Raw genomic sequence first — 19,043 nt, 5'->3', positions numbered from 1 at the left:
CCGAGTGTACGAAGCCACCCAAAAAATGTCGCGACCCGAAGAGATTGCACCTCCGGAGATTTTCTACAATGACGATGAAGCCGCCAAATACACCAGTTCGTCGCGAGTGCAGCAGATCCAGGCCAAGATGACTCTGCGGACTCTGGAACTGCTCAACGTGCCCCAGGGCAGCTACATTCTGGATGTAGGATGTGGATCTGGACTCTCAGGCGAGGTTCTGACCGAGGAAGGACATCACTGGGTTGGTATGGACATTGCCCCTAGTATGTTGGCTACCGCTTTGGACAAGGAGGTTGAGGGGGATCTGTTTCTGGCAGATATGGGGGACGGGGTTCCGTTTAGAGCTGGTACTTTTGATGCTGCCATTTCGATTTCAGCCATTCAGTGGCTCTGTAACGCCGATACCGCCGGTGCCAACCCGAAGGTGCGACTCATGAAGTTCTTCTCCACTCTCTACGCTTCTCTGAGACGAGGAGGAAAGGCTGTGTGCCAGTTCTACCCTGCTAACGACAACCAGCGAGACCAGATTGTGCAGGCTGCCAAGGCCACTGGATTTGGCGGAGGTATCGTTGTTGACGATCCCGAGTCCAAAAAGAACACAAAGTACTACCTGGTACTGTCTGCCGGTATGTCTGATAACGATATCAACCTGGACGGAGTGCAGATGGATGCCGTGGAGCGAAGCAAGACACTGAGAAAGGGAAAGAAGGAGGAGACCGCCAAGCAGTGGATCCAGAGAAAGAAGGAGGTGGGCCGGAAGCGGGGCAAGCGGGTCGCCAATGACTCCAAGTTCACCGCGAGAAAACGAAGACCCAAGTTTTAGAGGACTCATAGTCAAACGCATATTTATCGTATTAACAGTAATTGAAAACCCAGGGCGCAACATTGAGAGCAGGATGTGACGTTATTCAATATATAAGACTTCAGAATGCTCCAGGTACTTTAATACCGATCTATAGACCCACCAAGCAGAACATGCCAGACCCTACCACTACAAATACATGAAACCCACTCTGGACGCTCTACTTCCATAAAATGAATTCCTCGTTGAACCAAATCTTGTCGTTGGCTATTGCTAAATAAATAATTACCGATGTCTTTCCACATGCTAACCTTCAAACAAAACCTCTCCCCATTTATCCCTAAGAACCTGTTTACTGTAGTCCACAGTTGGGTCAAACTCCTTCCATAGCGTTGCAGGAAACACATGCTTGTTGCGCTCAAACCACAGCCGTGACACCACCTTGGTGTTGGTTGTACTGTCGGCCTCTGTCTGGTCGAACAGGTTGCCCATCTTGGTTCTCACAGGCTTGTCAAGAAACCAGAATAGCTCATAGTTGTGTGGAATGATGAGATTGTTGACCACCAACATCATATCGTCGACGCTGAGTCTGTGGAACTCCTTTTTAATCCGCTGTGCACGAGCTAGAATCTGCCAGATCGGATCTCCCTTCTTGACAGTCACCTGTCCAGGCGCCTGGGTGCCGTCATAGAACACAAATCGGATCACGAACGGCTCTAGCTTCATCGCCTTTTGCTTCTCCACCAGTCCCATGCGGTTTTCCCATTCCTTGCCCTTCTCCTTCTGCACCTGGCCCTTGGTTTTTAGCCCACCAGTGTCTGCCTTGGGGTTCTTGATAACGGTGCGCTTCTTGAGCACCGGAGCCTCGTCCTCCTCGTCCTCCTCATCGTACGCCAGCTTTATCCGTTTCTTCTCTGTCTTTTTCTTGGCGGGTTTGGTTTTCAACGGACCCTCTTCCTTGTTGTTTTCGATGCCGAGTTCCACCTCGATCTTGCGTCGCTCGTCTTTTTCGGCCTGCTCTTTTTTCAGCCGTTTGAGCTCGTCCGCAGTAATGAGTCCACGCAACTGTAGACCTGATTGGCCCACGGGAAGCGCGGGTTTCGTGAACTTCTTCATGAGAGAGTGAGTGATGTGTGGAGGAAATAGTGTTGTGCAGCTCTGTGCAGGAGGGCATGGAGTATGATATGGTTAACCAATTGTTAGTGAATGGAAAGAAGCAGGAGTTGTGTGGGATACATAAGGCGCGGGAGAAATACTTGTATAGGAAACCGCATATGTGATTTCATGTGATGACAGCAACGTGGCAATGTTTTCTTGCACTTCACTGTTTGCAATATTGTTTTTCAAATACAAGTAATTAGTTGAACAGCTTTATTTAATCTTGTGTAAACCACAAGTAAACGATGATTGTCCTTGTGTGTTTCAATAAATGAATTTATCTGTCTAATTGTCCGAGTATTGCAATGAAAAGAATAGTAAACGTATTTACAGAATAGTTGAGAATAGTTGTTTCCAACAGTATAAAATATATTTACGAATCTAGAAATTATATTTTTTTCTGCATATACATATTCATTTAATAGAGGAGCAAAGATTCTTATCCCCACTCAAGTAATTTGTTGCTATAACTACCAACCTGGACCAACCGTACATAGTCGTAGCGATTATTACAACACACCCGAAAACACCATAAAAACCCTGTAATTCGATACATTGGAATTCGATCAGAAAACAATGTCTCTTACTATCAGTTTCGATCACTAAACCTCTCTCTTTACCATTTGTATATATTCAACTCCTTCTGGTATACACACATGCCCACACCAACTGTACACACTCAACACTGCGGCTCATATATGCACCATGTATGACGCAACGTCTCAGTCACCATCTCAGTGAACCAGTATGTAGGTGTGTGGTGGGTTGTACCCAGACGTGTTCCAGAATATATATATAAAGGGCCGATTTCTCGTTTTCAAACCTCTCCAAACTGCACAATCCAACCACCAAGAGTCACTCCTCCTCTAATACACTGTGACTCTTCTGACTCGGGAATCAAACTTTTTACAGTCACTTTATAGGTGCAGCAGTATCTCGATCTCAGGACAACCACAGAATCACCACCTACTACGACACAATGACCCGACCTCACCCCAATTACTACGGAGCTGGACCCGCTCTCCTTCCCTCAGAGGTCATTGAGGACGCCGCTGCCGGCATGGTAAACTACCAGGGTCTCGGAATCGGTCTGGGCGAGATTTCGCACCGATCTGGCCAGGCCACTGAAATCATCAATGGCGCCAAGAACAACCTCAAGCAGCTGCTCGACGTGCCTGACACCCATGAGGTGTTCTTTGCCCAGGGTGGAGGCTCTGGCGGCTTTGCTGCCATCGTCTACAACCTTCTTGGAGCCTACGCCAAGGAGACTGGCAAGAAGGGCAAGGTGGACTACTTCATCACCGGCGACTGGTCCAAGAAGGCGACCGACGAGGCCATCAAACTTGGAGCCGACGTGAACGTGGTTTCCGACTCTCGAAAGTTCACCGACAACGGCAAGTTTGGCGTCATTGCTCCCCAGGACACCTGGACCTTCTCCGATCCCAAGGACACTGCTTACGTCTACTACTGTGACAACGAGACTGTGGCCGGTGTGGAGTTTCCCGAGACCCCCAAGATTCCTGAGGGCGTCGAGCTGGTGGCCGACATGTCCTCCAACATCCTGTCCAAGGTCCTGGACGTGTCCAAGTTCGGTCTCATCTTCGGAGGTGCCCAGAAGAACATTGGTATTGCCGGTGTGTCGTTCTACATCATCAAGAAGAGCCTGTTGCCCAAGGCTGACGTGGCTACTCTGCGAAAGCTCGACATTGCTGTCACCCCCTCCTTCATGGACTTTGAAATCATTGTTAAGAACAACTCTGCCTACAACACTGTCTCCATCCCCGCCGTCTACGTCGTTGAGAAGGTCAGCGAGCAGCTCATCAAGAAGGGAGGCCTCAAGGTGCAGCAGAAGGAGGCTGAAGAGAAGGCTGCTTCTCTGTATGCCGCTCTGGATGCCCACAAGAAGCTGTACAACCTGCCTGTTGCTGTGGCCGACCGGTCCAAGATGAACATTGTCTTCACCATCCATGGCGAGGGTCTCGAGGACAAGTTCCTCAAGGAGGCGGCTGCCAAGGGTCTGACTGGTCTCAAGGGCCACCGATCCGTCGGAGGTATCCGAATCTCCAACTACAACGCCGTCACTGTCCAGAGCGCCGAGCTGCTCAAGGACTTTATCAACGAGTTTGCCAAGCAGAACGAGTAGACGGATGCGTTGCCAACATATAGAAGGGTGCAAACTCTGACACTTGATTTATTGATGATTTGATTGTATTGTAGCTAATGAGATGTAGTCACCAGACCCACTATGTCGAGGGTATTGGAACAAATGTACTTACACGCAATGGACCCATTTGAATCGTTGGCACTAACGGTATTCTATCGTTGATTGTACTTACAGATATCGTCAAAAGTGGACGTTTCCTTAACACACACTTACTCAGATTGACCCACGGATACGTCTACAAGTATGTACTGCACACTCGTATTGTCATATGCTCATTAACTACTCGTAAAAATTACTGGGAGGGGGGCCTGCATTGGGCACCGGGGGAGGCGGTGAGGTGCCATGAGAGTACAGACCCTGGACCGGTGGAGCAGCCAGGTTGTTGTTGTTGGGAATAGGGATCGACTGGCTGGTGACCGGCGATTGCTGTCCCAGGTTGCTGGTGGGCGTGCCATTGATGTATGGCGAGTGTCTGGCGGGCGCAGAGGCCGCGGGGGAGGTTCCGTAGGGGGCCGAATGAGCTGTAGAAGGAGATCCGTAGCCGTGAGGAGCAGAAGCAGCCGGAGCATGGCTAGGAGGCGCAGAGGGGGCTCCAGAATGGGCTCCAGAAGGGGCAGAAGGGCCTCCGGGGCCTCCGGGGCCTCCAGCACCTCCATGGGGAGCAGAGGGAGCAGAAGGTGCTCCACCCCCATATTGAGGAGGGAATCCGTACCCACTTCCTCCGGTGGTCGCGGGATGCAGATCTGTGGGTCCCTGGCCTCCCTGGCCTCCCTGGGAATACATGCGCTGTGATCTTCCAGAGTCAGTAGATCCCTGTCTTCCATGCGCCTGTGTGTTATCGTATTGATGCACGGGGTATGGAGTTTGCTGTTGCTGCTGCTGTGGCTGCTGTTGATGTGTCTGAAGAGGCTGAACAGGATAAGGAGGCTGTTGCTGCTGCTGTTGCTGTTGTTGTTGCTGTTGCTGGGGAGGATACTGAGGCGGGTAACCAGGAGTACCTGGAGTACCTGAAGTACCTGGATAACCTGCGGGAGCGCCCTGAGCACTAGGATATCCTGCAGGAGCTCCACCCTGTGCACCACCTGCATATCCACCTGCTGCAGCAGCTCCTCCATACTGTGGCATGCTGGCCTCCATAAGGTCATCATACACTCTTCGGGCCTTGACAAATTTCTCGTTGAGCTCCACCAGGTCGTCCTTTCGCTGGGCATACTTGTCGATTAGCTTGACCAGCTTGGGCCGGATGGCAAGGGTGGAGTGGTACAAGGACTGTAGCTCCTCATTTTCGGCGAGATTAAGCCGGGCAGCGTCCTGCGAAGACAGCAGTGCCAGCAGCTTTTCAATATTTCTGCTCTGAGAGAACACAGACAGCTCTTCCTGGGCCTCCTTTTCAATCTCCGCGGGAGTGGGTTCGGCTATAGGCATCACGTAGTTGAGTGGGAAGATACCGACCTGGCCCCGCAGAGATCCCCGCCACCAGTCTCGGAACACTGACTCCAGCACTGTGATTATGTCGCCCTTTCGGAAAGACAGTTCTCCGGGCTCTGTGGCGTTCAAGTCATACAGGGCCTTGACTCGGGACACCGTGGCCACCGTAGGTGTGGGGTCCTCGACTGCCGGAGCGTTGTTGTTGGTGTTGGCGTTGTTGGACTGCTGCCCGTAATCCTGCTGGTTGTGCTGCTGTTGTTGCTGCTGTTGTTGCTGATGAGGGTCCGTGGCAAAATGAGAGTTGTTAACAGGAGGTTGGATCTGAGAGTTGGTCTGGTGATGCTGCTGAAATGAGCCAGAGGTGTTTGTTTCGCTCAGCGAAAGCGCCAGCACCATCTGCAGCTCCTCCTCCTCTCGCTGGCGCTCCTGCTCGGTGATTTTGTGTTTTTCGGGCTTGGCGGGGGCCTTGAGATCGGGCTTCTTCCTGCTCAGTTCGTCGTAGGCCTCCTCAATTAGCCGCAACGAAGGGTCCTTTTTATACTCGTCCGTCAGCTGCTCCAGGACCTCAAGCACCTTGGACTTGACGCTCTTGTGGACGGCCGAGTCGTTGGCCAGCTTCATGAGGGTCTTGACAAACGCCTTGGACGCAATGGCCTGCTGCATCTTGGAGCCACAGTTGGACGATAACGAGATGACCAGCGTGAGCGCATACAGTTGGGTATTGGCGAACTTCTTGTTGAGACGCTTGGTGACGCTGGTGATGACGTTTTTCGCGCCATTTTCGGGGTCGTTGTTCACCTCGTCGCAAACGTCGAGTATGTACTGCCAGTTTTCCGTCGTCAGGTTTTCGTCCGTGGCCTTGGTGACCACGTCATCCAGTGGCGACACGGGCTCCGACGATCTGAACATGTCTGTGAGGGTGGTGAGTGGGTGCGGTTACCTCTATGAGGTGTGGTTGGTAGCTACAAGCAGCGACTATTGCCACTGAATAAAGTTGCTGGGAGGTGAGATGGAGTAGTGATGATGCAATGTGGACGGCTAACTACTTTGTGGAAGTAGAGCCGTGTGTTACTGCAAGGAGGATCTGCTGGTCAGCTGTGTTAGGGAAATTGATTGACCACCACAGATCCGAGCTGGCTATCTATAAGTACATTCGCAAATGTAGCTATTTCGAGACACAAAGGCTATCGTGGAGGCTGAGCGGCATGCGTCCTAACGGTAAGGTGCATGGGGGTACGATTCCCGCGATTGGGGGGAGGCAATAATTGCGAGTACGGTTATACGACGGTGTGAGAAAACAACCATTGAAGAGGATGAACGACGACTTGTACTGAGTGCGTGTTTACTTGTTTAGTTGTTTAACAGATTGCACGATACCTCATTGCGATCAATAGTTGTGGTATTATAGATACAATAGCAAGCACCGGTTTCTTGTATCGTAGAAGCCTCGTATTGGTTTTTGTTTATGTCTTCAACCAAAGTTAGAAATAGTAACGATAGCATACATAGCCTGGTTACTTGTATGCTGCACATGACTGTCAGCACGAAGACAACTACTCCGTCAGATAGTGATGTCTGATGCGGTGGAGTACAAGACAAGTATCTGATTGCATCAAGAGACTTGCTACAGTACTTCAACTGGTATCACTACTCTTTATCAGATACCCTCAGATGCCATCAGCAAGCAGTGAAGAAGATACCTCCACTAATTACTTGGTGAACTGGTGCAGTACAGACTGTAGCCATGATGGTATGATACCAGTCTGCGACAAGAGCAATACTATACGAATACAGGTACACGTTACATACAGCTTTACTCGTATTGATCCTTCTGTGCATGCAGGGGGCGGAGCGATCTGGTCATGACCATTTATCTATCTACACATGAGCAGGGCTGTGTTTAATCGGTGGGATCTACGGTATCATAGTCTCATCTAGAGTTAGTCTAACTGCTACTTTAATAGCGTCCCTCAATAGCTTGATAGCGCATGTACCGTTCGAGAAGTCGTAATACAATACATAAAAACGCACCGCACCTATACAGTAAAACGCACCTATGTTGTGGACGTCTGATATTTATTCCATTATGTCGTCGCCGACCCCGTTTCCCCCTCCTCCCCCAACTTTACATTGTGCATCAAACGGTTTTTTTCTGCAGCCAACGGTGGCCGGTGCTTGTATGGGCCCGCACGGACCGGTACAATACATACTGTGAAGCTGCACTGCCCCAACCTCGGCACATTGACTTTAGCCCACCCACGGAACACGATAATCGATCAAGAGACAGGAGCGATGCAAGTAGCAAGATATGACAGATTCCTCAGACGTCAAAAGATCCGGGGGCGCCCATTGCCATCGCTCCGCCCATGCCTTAGTGTGTTGTGACACGTCCTCCTTTCATGCACCCCTCTCTTTACATGGTGGTAATAAAGCGTGGTCAGAGGAGAGAGGAGAGATAAAGCGAGTGCCGGTATATAAGTACAAGCACGAGTACTACCAAGTGAGAGAGGACAGTCTTGCGCTAGTCGGACGTACTCGGTGCCCATAGTCTATATCATCTCATCACGTGACGTGACGTGCACACCCACAGCACCTCTTCTATCCTATTGCTAGTGGGCTCTTGTATACTTCTTCCACTGTTTACTTGTACGATACTCGTGTGTACTCGCACTTGTATGTACATACAGTACCACCAACAAAGCAGCGCTGTAACAAGAGCTAAAAGCGTGGGTAAAATTCTGCATACAAAGAAAGACCCGATCCACGCGTGCGCCTGTCGTTTGCCATTTACAGAGACGTGCCACACACACAAAAACAACACTCCGGTTGCAAACTCACCCAGGAAAACAAGCGTGCAAGTGACACACCTTCTTCCGACCTCCTCCCACACACCCCTCCCAACCTAAGGCTTGTCCCAACCTACTTGTAGCCTGCCAAGCGACCATGTCACAGCCATCTTCTCCATCTCAACCCACACGCAGACGATCGTCCATGGGCACCATTGCGCTAGGAGACAACTCGGGCCCGGCCCTGGCCACCATGCCCGAAAACGTGCAGCAAGCCCGGGCCTCCAAGGCCCGTCAACGAGCCATTTCCAACACGTCGTTGGACGACCGAAAGGCCCCTGCCGGAACCTCCTCTTCGGCCGTTGTCGACCAAGATGACAAGCCACTCGGTCCCCTGGCCTACCTGTGGACCTCGTATCGAGAGTATTCGTACCAGAACACCTGGCTCAACCCTCTGCTGACCATGCTGGTGGTGGTGGGAGCTTACTACGCCCAGGGCAACCCCGGACCGCAAAACCCGCTGCATCGATTCATCTTCCCCTCCTACAAGCTGGCGCCCCACACGGAGCTCAATCCCACCGACGACTACATGTACGGCAAGGGCAAACGGGACTTCACCTTTGTGGGTTTCTACATGATCTTCTTCACCTTTTTCCGAGAGTTTGTGATGCAAATGTTCCTCAAGCCGTTTGCAACCTTCTGCGGCGTCACCAAGAAGGGCAAGGTCAACCGGTTCATGGAACAGACCTACTCCATCATTTACTACTCGCTGGCGGGCTCCTTTGGCCTCTACATCATGTACCAGACTCCCATCTGGTTCTTCAACACCACCGCCTTTTACGAGAACTTTCCCCACAAGACCCACATTGCCATGTTCAAGGTCTACTACCTGCTGCAGGCTGCCTTCTGGGGCCAGCAGAGCGTGATTCTGTGCATGCAGCTGGAGAAGCCCCGAAAGGACTTCAAGGAGCTCGTGTTCCACCACATTGTCACCATTGCTCTCATCTGGTGCTCGTACCGATTCCACTTCACCTGGATGGGTCTGTGTGTCTACGTGACCATGGACGTGTCTGACGTGTTCCTTGCCGTCTCCAAGACCCTCAACTACGTGGATCATGCCATCACCGGTCCCTTCTTCTTGGTCTTCATGGGCGTCTGGGTCTACACCCGTCACTACCTCAACCTCAAGATCCTCTACTCCATTCTCACCGAGTTTGCCACCGTCGGTCCCTTTGAGCTCAACTGGGTCACCCAGCAGTACAAGTGCACGCTGTCGCAGCGAATCACCTTCTGTCTTCTGGCGGCTCTGCAGCTTGTCAACGCCTACTGGTGCTTTTTGATCTTCCGAATCGCCTACCGGTTCATTTTCCACGACATCCAGAAGGACGAGCGGTCCGACGATGAGGACGAGGACGAGGACGAGGATGAGTCCAAGAAGGATAAATAAGCGGAAAGCTCAAAATCAGCCGGCCCTAATAGATAGAGGCCCCCTTCAGATCCTAAATGTATATAGCTATAGGTGAAAAAGATTGAAAATACTACAAATGATGTAGCGATGCCGAAACTGTACTGGCACCGTGTGCGATACCGTGGCCGGAGATATCGGACTTATGTCATCGGACTTGTCGTACATTAATGTCATGTCCGAGAGACGGTGGCTGGAAAAAAAGGTGCTAATTGATAGATAAATTGGACTACACGTGGTCGAAGTCAGCTGCATTGTAGATAGTGAGATTGCGACGAATGTGTAGCTACGGCCATGTACATACTCGAGAGGGCAAGTGGCTACGCGTAATTACTGTACCACTGGAGATTGAGTCAAGTATGGTAATGTCAAGATGATGATTTGAGAAGGCCCTGATTTGGGGTTGTATGAACGAGCACTTCACTGTAACTATAGTATGTACAGTATGTAGATGTGCTGGTGCTATCCTTAGGCTGAAAGAACTGAAGATGGAACATATGCCCTCCAAGGAAACATTTGCTTTTGATGAACAATTGGTGAAGGGCGGTTCTAACACAGGTTTTTTATCCTATTCATTGAGTGTGTATTGAATGAATATAAATCACGTGACGACTGATTCAAATTTGTATCCGTCTGGAAACCCGATTCAACATGGAGTAGTTACGATCAACTTGTCGATTTCAGTCGAACCTGTGTGTGGTTTAATGGAATACTTTGGGATTATCTCATGAATAAATGTAATGACGAATCATTTTTTTAATCCTCGAATGAAGCCCAGCAGTTTAGTTCCAATTTCTGCTGAATTGTTTTAATTTCTTTTGAGTTATTTTATTTTGAATAAATCAATCAATATAAATGGGAATATTTCTAAAAACAAAAATAACAATAACAATAAGAAGCCAGAGTCACGCCAGAGAGTAGTCGATTAAGCCCCGTACTATAATATACACGCCAATGACACCCTTATGTCATTATTTGTCTGTGAAAGAAAAAAAACCCCCACCAGGCCCAATATTAACTGAAGTAATTCGCCTCGCTCACCCAATTCGGGTTGCCTAGCAACCGTCGAACCTTAATTTGTTTTGATGCACGTCGCGTAAACAACCTCCATTACACCATTACACCTCCAACTACAACACTACAACACCTCATGTCGGAATTCATTCTCAACGAGGTGTACACAGAGTATTTGGAGGACGCGCAGCAGTTGGTGTCACGTGCCAACTCGCCCTCGGACTTCAACTACGCTGTCAACGAGCTCATTGAAGATGTCGCGGTCAACTCTTCTCAGATCTTTCACAACAACAATCTGACCACCACTTTCCAGATTCTGCTCAATATCAGCGAACTGACTTCGCGGTCGCTCGGAAAACTCGCTGATTTGCTGCAAACGTGTTTTCGGGGAGCCTGCGAGTCTGCTTTGGAGGCTCTGGAGAGATCAGACTCGGACATCTACTCACAGGTGCGCACCGAGGTGGAAGTATACGGATTCCTGGTGCAGTGGCTCATCAGTGCATTGGCACACAAGGTGAGCACAGACGACAACTCTGGCGGCAAGGGACGGAGCAAGAAGGACGTGGAGGTGGAGAATCTCAAACGGTACATTGTGGGTCTGATGGAGGCTTCAGCTAACATTATGGATATTCAGCAGCTGAGAGCCATTTTTGGCACATCTCAGGACCACGACACGTTCGCTGCCATGATTTGCAGAGCTGCTTACAGAGCTATTGAGACAGAGGCACTGGGTAAAGATGCCAATGTTCGAGACGCCACTTTTGACGTGATCATCGCCGGCATAAAGTTCCAAAACCAGTCCAATATGGCCCATTCCATGCTACTACAGCATCTCAACTATTATGAGCACCTGTCTGAGCCTGTGGCCGAACTACTGGCTCTCTTGTACAACCGAGAGAATGAAAGTGCAGTTTCCGAAACCATCATTCTCGAGGTGTCTCAGATGCATTTCTCAAACACAGACTCCAAAGCGCCCAAGGCAATTGCCATGTTTCTCGTCAAGCTATCTCAACTGGCTCCCAAATTGGTACTCAAGCAAATGGCTGTGTTGCGACGCCTTCTTGAATCTGATTCATATGCGATTCGAAACGGAATTGTTGACTCCTGCAGTCAGATTGTGGTCAGCATTTCTACAACAGGTGACGACGGAGAGCACTATCGGTCGCAAATTGAGGGTGTCCTTGAACTGGTTGAAGAGCGTATCCTCGATGTGAGTCCGTACGTTCGATCCCGAGTATTACAACTGTTCTCCAACGTCTGTGACCTCGAAGTGCGGTTCAACGCTCATTTCCAACAAACTGCAAACATGGCAGTGGAGTGTTTGAACGATAAGTCTGGTCTCGTGCGTGGACGAGCAGCCAAATTGCTCCAAAAGCTTGTAACCACACATCCCTTCAAGGCTCTACATGGTGCTCAGCTCAACATGGGCGTGTGGAAAGATAGACTTGCCGGAATTGAGGTAGAAATCACAGATCTGGAGAAATCTATGCCTGCCGAAGTGAATGGAGCTTATTTGGACCCTCCCAGTGACGACGAGGGCGAACATGCTGCCCAGAATGATGTTTCCGAGAACCTGGAGAAGCTCAAGAAGCTGCAGCTGACCCAAACGTACTATAAGGACGCCATCAAATTCATGACAGTGATGAAACGCGCATTTGACCAGGCAGAGGTGCTGCTCTTCTCCAAGGTCAAGACCGAGGTCATGGAGATGATGGACATGTTTGTTCTGGCAGACGCATACAACTTTGAGGGAGCCAGCAGCGGTATCAGAAAGATGCTGCACGTGATTTGGACCAAGGGTAACTCTGATGAGGGTAAGGAGGTGCAGGCGAGACTGTTGTCTGCCTACTCGAAGCTCTTCTTTGAGGCTCCTCTCTCCATTCCCGATGCTGAGGCATCAATGTACATTGCTCGAAACCTGATTTCGCTGACTTACGGAGCTACTCTCGCTGAGTTGGCTTCTCTGGAACGTCTACTTTGTGTGGCAATGGAGAAGGGGATTATCAATGCTCTGGTGGTCCGAAAGCTTTGGCAGACGTTTGGATACACCCAGGGGGCCATTTCGCGGTCTCAGCGTCGAGGTGCAGTCATTGTTCTCGGTATGCTTGCGCAGGCTGACGCTGAAATTATCAACGTGGGTCTGGAGACTCTGCTGTCTGTGGGACTCGGCGCCTTTGGCCAGAAGGATCTCGTGCTTGCCAAGTACGCCTGTGTGGCTCTGCAGCGTCTAGGTGGCGACCCCAAACTCAAGGCGTCTATGTCGAGCGATTCTGCCGTCATTACCGCGCTCATGAGCATCGTGGAGCATTATACGGAGGATCTGGAGTGGTTTGACGTGGCCGCTCAGTCTCTGAACGCCATATTCATCCTTGCTGAATCGCCTGAGGAGGTTACGTCTGAGATCATTCGGCGAAAGACCATCAGTACATTCTCCGAAGGATCCTCAGGTCTCAGAGATATTAAGCTGAGTCAGCTGCTTGTTGTCGTAGGCCATGCTGCCATCAAGCTCATTGTGTACCTTGAGGCCAAGGAGCTTGAGTTCAAGCGACTCAAGGTGATGGTTGAAAAGGCCAAGAGTGGAGAGGCTGGTGGTGATGATGATATGGAGCAGATTGGTGGCACTTCTGAGGATGACTTTTCGGAAATTATCACGTCCGTGCGAGAGCGGGAGATTCTGTACGGAGACAACTCTTTGTTGGCACAGTTCGGACCTCTAGTTGTGGAAGTGTGTTCCAACAACTTGAAATATTCCTCTGAAACCCTTCAGATTGCTGCGTCATCGTGCCTCTCCAAGCTCATGTGTGTTTCTCCTCTCTTCTGTCAGCAGTCGCTTCCTCTGTTGATCACCATCATGGAGAAGTCCGAGAACCCCATCATCCGAAGTAACGCTGTGATTGCTCTTGGAGACATGACCATTTGCTTCAACCACTTGCTGGACGAAAACACCAATTATCTCTACGAGCGTCTTCACGACTCTTCTCCCATGGTGCAGCGAACCACGCTAATGACTCTGACGTTCCTCATTCTCGCTGGTCAGGTCAAGGTCAAGGGACAGCTGGGAGAGATGGCCAAGTGTCTGGAGAACCCTGACAAGCGTATTTCCGACCTGTCGCGAATGTTTTTCACTGAGCTGGCCACCAAGGACAATGCCATCTACAACGGCTACATTGATATCTTTTCTGTTCTGTCTGCTGATGAGGAATTGTCTGATGACCAGCTTAAGCGGGTTATTCGGTTTCTTACTTCGTTTGTCGAGAAGGAGAGACATGTCAAGCAGCTGTCCGATAAGTTGTTTGCTCGACTCGGACGCTGCGAGACGGAGAAGCAGTGGAAGGACGTATCGTTTGCCTTGGGTCTGCTGCCTCATAAAAATGAGAGTATTCAGGGTGTCATTGCCGAGGGTTTCAAGGTGGTGGGTAAGGTCTAATCAACAGTGTAGCACTGTGACTACTCTAAGTGTTATGGCTATGTAATTTTATATTTATTGTGTTACTTGAGTGTAGAGATTGTAGTGTGGCATCTGTGAGTGAATCGATGCGATGTTTGTTCCATGCATATATCACCATGCGGCTGAAATAGAAGTGAGTCAGAATAGATGAGATGTGAAGTGGATAATGCCTTGATTATGACATAAATGGGTCCTTAAAACTCGTACATTTGTATAGACGGCAGTACTATTGTAATGGAGCTATTTCCATGATTCTAGGACTACTACTTCACGAGTTAGCCCGGTGTCGTTCCCTCTATAGATCATCGTATATATCACGATTAAGTTTCTCCAATATGTTTCCCCACACAACATGTTACCTCGCGAGCTGGTGGAACTCATCTTGGACGAGCTCGATCTCGAGTCAATGTGCGTTCTTTATGACACTAACCGGTTCTGGCGCGTAAATCTCACCGAAACCGACTTCCAGCACAAACTGCAGGAGTCTTGTCCCTGGTTTGAGCCGCAGTTTTCACACCGGAAGACATGGAGAGAGTGCTCTGTGGAGTATGTGAGACGTATGAGGCCAAAGTCGCGTTTCACTCCAAAACTAAGACTACTGAGCGACGAGCATATGTTTAAGGGGGACTTTTACAACCCGCAGGACGACCTTCACAGTCCCCATGATCTGGTACATATCCAATGCAACCATCTGAGATTACTGGATGATGCTTACTATACCAGTGAACATGGAATTGAGGTGGATCTTTCAGAGATGGCTGCAGAGTACTCGGATTACGTTCATGATCCCGAATTCGACCCCCAGATGGAATGTCAGGTCTTTTCACACCCCCATATGGTGATCATCATCTACATGGCTTTGAGTGACAGGCACTTTGACCATTGTGGTGTTGTTGTCAAGTTCAAAGATGGAGATTGTCGCAAACCGGATATCAAGCAACATATCACGGTCCAGGGATCCCCGTCCGTGTACACTCTGGGTGCCCATACCTTCCTCTTTTACACTCACAGCCACTGCTTCTACTCCAGTTTTACACAACCAGCAGCCATGTATCTTTTCAAAGACCGGTACTTTGTGCCCATCGACATTGGTCTGAATGACCTGCGACACGCTGTGGTTTACGACGGACTGTTTGCCTTCTTTGGTAAGAAGAAATACTACTGTCTACAGGCCAACTTGAACAGCTCTCCAGCACGGCACTCCTCGTGGATCAAGCATCTTTTTAGATCAACAGGGAGTCACAGGGACCCCTGGTGGGGAACTCGGTACGTCATGGTCATGGGAAGTGCCAAAAAGTATGTGTTCGACGTTAGAAAAGGGATTTTACAAAAAGTACATGAGCAGACGTTTGAGGCCCCCAAACGGAAGTTCACCTGGAGAGATGCAATTGTCATAGGGACCATATTTGGTTCCGCCGTCATAAACTGGACAGTCATCTATTTCGCCTACAGATGGTTTCTATGACGCGTACTTGTACCTGTACAATCCCATCCATCATATCATATAATATACATTTCGTTATTTGCTATACCTGTATCCTAGCTCTTATGCTGCTGTCAATAAGTTTTTCCATAACATACTGGAAAGCTTTACCTCTTTCAACCACGGAGCCTATCCGATGAAGCTATCCTCCTCCTCCAATCACTTCAATGAATCCACACTAATGATTTTGATGGTCGCCCTTCAGCTATACTTCTCTTTTACAAAACCAACCACTCACCTCTGACGGTTAATTTCTCAACTTGGCATAGCCCTTCACGATGGCCTTTTCCACTCCTGCTCTCTCCTTCTCTAGGGCTCCCAGCAAATCTCTGAGGGCCACTCCGGGTTCTTCCTTGGCTTCTCGTGTCTTTATCGCCGAGTCGCCTCTGCCTCCGCCTGTCTGGCCCATTCGCATTCCTCCAGCACTGGCTCCCACGCCTCCTGCCATCCACGAGTACTTCTTTTTGCCCGAAGACATCATGGCGGCCGTCATGTTGGCAGCCTTGTGCTGCTGGTCCTCGGGGTTGGCTGCAGACTCGGGTTCCGCGTGATCCAGACCCAGCAGGTTCTTGCGCTCTGCTCGCTTGTCCTCCCGCTCCTTGTCTTTGACAGCGATACCCTTGAGCGCACGTGACAGGCTACTGTGCACCGAGTTTCTCGATCGCCGTCTATGTCGCGACAGAACCAGCGCCTGAGTCAGAATCTGGTTGAGCCACTCCTCACAGGCGTGCGAGATGAGCAAAGCCGTTTCTCCGGCTCTATCACTGTTGAATCGCAGGCCAGCTTCCTGGCTTAGCTGTCGGACCGTGTACGCCACCCGTTTCTGGTCCAGCAGCGCGTGTCCCTGCTGTCTGTATCCGTATTGCTGCTGCTGCATGCCGTAGCCGGCCTGGGGCACTCCCTGTTGCAACAGCGCCTCCTCCTGCTTGAGATCAAGACCCACCGCCGAAATGACGTCACTGAGCTGATCAGGATCGAGTGGTTGTCCGGGTCCCTGTCCGCCGGGGCCTCCCTGTTGTTGGTTCTGTGTCTGTTGGTTCTGCGGCATGTTTTGTTGCTGTGGAATGGGTGTATTTGCGCCCGAGTTCATGGGTGACGCCTGGAACTGGCCATAGTTAGACGCATTGTAGTTGTTGAAGGTCTGCGGCGCCATTTTCGGCTTTTTGGAGATTGGTGGCGTCATGGCCGACGTGGAAGTGCGCTTGAAACTGTTGTTGGGGAACTCCTGGTGGAACTGGAGCTGCTGGGGCGGCGACTTTTCCCGGCCGGGCAACAGCACGGGCTCCTGCTTGGCCATCCCCGGCGAGGCCTGCGGATGTGGCGAAGCTGAGTCGCGTTGAGACATGTTGTTGGATGAGGAGCTGTTAGACACAGTGATTTGGTCTGCTCCTGCACCACAGGGCAGGACAGAGTTTCACAGGTTGGGAGTATGTGAGGTGGTGCTGTGTCATGTTGGAGACGGTGAGAGGAGGGAGAAGAGAACTGCTTTATATAGGCGGATTGAGCAGAATGACGGAACAAACGTGCTCTTGTGCCCAAAAAGATTTGCTAATACTCAATGAGACATCCCTAGAGCACTCCCTCACACAGCAATTTATTAGAATCGTATCGTACAATACATAATACCACACTGTACAGCAATCAAGGTTTTCTTTGTATGTAGGATGGGGGTATGTCTATGAGAGGTCTTAGAATGTCATTGTGATAATATTTTCACTCAGTTTTTTGATAAACCTCTGCTTGGTGGTATTATCAGTAATTATGAAAAATTACAGCCCATTTTATTGGTTCAAAGTACTGTTGCAGGACCCCTCAAATTGGAGCCACCAGAACCTTCTCTAATATATACTTCCGTAACCTACCATCCTCCCATATCACTTTGCTGGTGAACATGACGTAATGTTCAACGTCTTACCATCATAAGTATGTAATGTACTGAACGTAGCTATAGTTGATAACCCAGTGAGATACCACAGACACTGGTGGAGACATGTGTCGATACCTCGGATGACCACGTAGTCTTCCTTGAAGTCTTCGAACGGCGGTATTGTCAAGAGTGACTCATCTTTGATACCACTGGTGGAAGTGAGAGAGCAAGACTGTACCTACTTGGGCTTTCATGGTGGCATGAGTACATCATGATAATCGGGCTATAGGTCAGTGAGATGGCCAACTTCAAGTGATCAACGGTTACCAAAAATGACCACCAGTGTGATTGAGTGGATTGGACTAATTACTGTAGTAACTGATAGAACTGGTACATACTGTCCAGTATGTACATACATACAAAACATACATACTTATACTTACCATCTCCTGGTCTATTCCTAGCTTTATCGGAACAGCGGTGACTGTGGAAGTACAGTACACGGTATGTACTCGTAGATGCTGTGTGAATGATTACAATGTGGAGCAGAACTTGACTTGGTTCACAACATACTCCCTGCTATCATTGGTCATGATGAGGTCCTGGTATCAGCCCTCAGATATCTTCTTCCCAGATGGGTCTGCTATGAACCATCCAATTATGGGACATTAACTGAATCATACAAGAGATCTCGTCTGGTACATTGTCTGTATCTTCTCTGTATTGAATACTATTGGTCAATATATGAGCATTCTTGTCACTTGCCTTAGCTATAAGTATTCCTCTAAGGGTCTGCTGATAGTTAGCTCATAGTATCGTAGTTACAGTACAGTAAGTACAGTACGAGTAGGATATTGACGCTATAGACTACGAATACATAATGTACTTATGTACCAGAAGCTCTTACTATAACATACCAGTAAGTACAGTATGTACTGTACATACAGTAGCTACTATAGCTCATAGAAGAGAATCAGCTGTTGTTAAATATCAAGCATTACGGTACTTGTAGCCGTGAAATGATCATTCTAATCCGTCCAAGTCCATTATAATCCGCCAATGCCCATTTAATACGTCAATGACAACTATATCTACTTCCCTTGATTTTTGTTTATTTTACGTAATTTTTGTTCATTTTTAATGCCAAAATTTACTCAAACATACAAACAAAAACACCCGCCTCCAAAACCACCCTTCAGCTCCCGACATAACTGTAAATACAACCAATTTAACTACCCACCTCCTCCTCATGCCCCTTTGGTCATATGACACACTCTCGCCCAGGCCTGGTCTGCTCCATTTCACATGACATGCCCCAAATCCACTTCCGGGTAACGTCTTATCGGGGTCACACAGATAATGCGCCACAGCAAGATGCAATGCATGAGAGAGGGGGGTCGGAGATATAGGAGCAATACCACATCATCT

At 49.4% G+C, this 19,043-nt stretch overlaps 8 protein-coding genes across 8 annotated transcripts; 5 read left to right on the top strand and 3 right to left on the bottom strand.

Annotated features, from left to right (window-relative positions):
• Positions 1–25: 25 nt before the first annotated feature.
• Positions 26–823, top strand: YALI1_F09627g (uncharacterized protein; the record flags this gene model as incomplete). The annotated part of the gene is made up of 1 exon (XM_505083.3): positions 26–823. The coding sequence occupies one exon, from the start codon at positions 26–28 to the stop codon at positions 821–823; it is 798 nt and encodes a 265-aa protein (XP_505083.1).
• Positions 824–1,108: 285 nt separating this feature from the next.
• Positions 1,109–1,918, bottom strand: YALI1_F09608g (uncharacterized protein; the record flags this gene model as incomplete). Its single annotated transcript, XM_505082.3, has 1 exon — positions 1,109–1,918. The coding sequence occupies one exon, from the start codon at positions 1,916–1,918 to the stop codon at positions 1,109–1,111; it is 810 nt and encodes a 269-aa protein (XP_505082.3).
• A 1,021-nt stretch (positions 1,919–2,939) lies between these two features.
• YALI1_F09598g (uncharacterized protein) lies at positions 2,940–4,103 on the top strand (the record flags this gene model as incomplete). Its single annotated transcript, XM_505081.3, has 1 exon — positions 2,940–4,103. The coding sequence occupies one exon, from the start codon at positions 2,940–2,942 to the stop codon at positions 4,101–4,103; it is 1,164 nt and encodes a 387-aa protein (XP_505081.3).
• A 300-nt stretch (positions 4,104–4,403) lies between these two features.
• On the bottom strand, positions 4,404–6,461 carry YALI1_F09563g (uncharacterized protein; the record flags this gene model as incomplete). Its single annotated transcript, XM_505080.3, has 1 exon — positions 4,404–6,461. One exon carries the CDS (start codon positions 6,459–6,461, stop codon positions 4,404–4,406), a length of 2,058 nt encoding a protein of 685 aa, XP_505080.3.
• A 2,034-nt stretch (positions 6,462–8,495) lies between these two features.
• On the top strand, positions 8,496–9,785 carry YALI1_F09542g (uncharacterized protein; the record flags this gene model as incomplete). The annotated part of the gene is made up of 1 exon (XM_505079.3): positions 8,496–9,785. The coding sequence occupies one exon, from the start codon at positions 8,496–8,498 to the stop codon at positions 9,783–9,785; it is 1,290 nt and encodes a 429-aa protein (XP_505079.3).
• Positions 9,786–10,953: 1,168 nt separating this feature from the next.
• Positions 10,954–14,244, top strand: YALI1_F09518g (uncharacterized protein; the record flags this gene model as incomplete). The annotated part of the gene is made up of 1 exon (XM_505078.3): positions 10,954–14,244. One exon carries the CDS (start codon positions 10,954–10,956, stop codon positions 14,242–14,244), a length of 3,291 nt encoding a protein of 1,096 aa, XP_505078.1.
• A 373-nt stretch (positions 14,245–14,617) lies between these two features.
• On the top strand, positions 14,618–15,730 carry YALI1_F09481g (uncharacterized protein; the record flags this gene model as incomplete). The annotated part of the gene is made up of 1 exon (XM_505077.3): positions 14,618–15,730. The coding sequence occupies one exon, from the start codon at positions 14,618–14,620 to the stop codon at positions 15,728–15,730; it is 1,113 nt and encodes a 370-aa protein (XP_505077.3).
• A 265-nt stretch (positions 15,731–15,995) lies between these two features.
• Positions 15,996–17,093, bottom strand: YALI1_F09456g (uncharacterized protein; the record flags this gene model as incomplete). The annotated part of the gene is made up of 1 exon (XM_505076.4): positions 15,996–17,093. The coding sequence occupies one exon, from the start codon at positions 17,091–17,093 to the stop codon at positions 15,996–15,998; it is 1,098 nt and encodes a 365-aa protein (XP_505076.2).
• Positions 17,094–19,043: the final 1,950 nt, after the last annotated feature.

The sequence above is a fragment of the Yarrowia lipolytica genome, chromosome 1F, assembly GCF_001761485.1.
Source record: "Yarrowia lipolytica chromosome 1F, complete sequence".
NCBI lineage: Eukaryota > Fungi > Ascomycota > Dipodascomycetes > Dipodascales > Yarrowia > Yarrowia lipolytica.
Note: the sequence above shows the minus strand (reverse complement) of the source record. Positions and strands in the feature narration are given on the sequence as shown.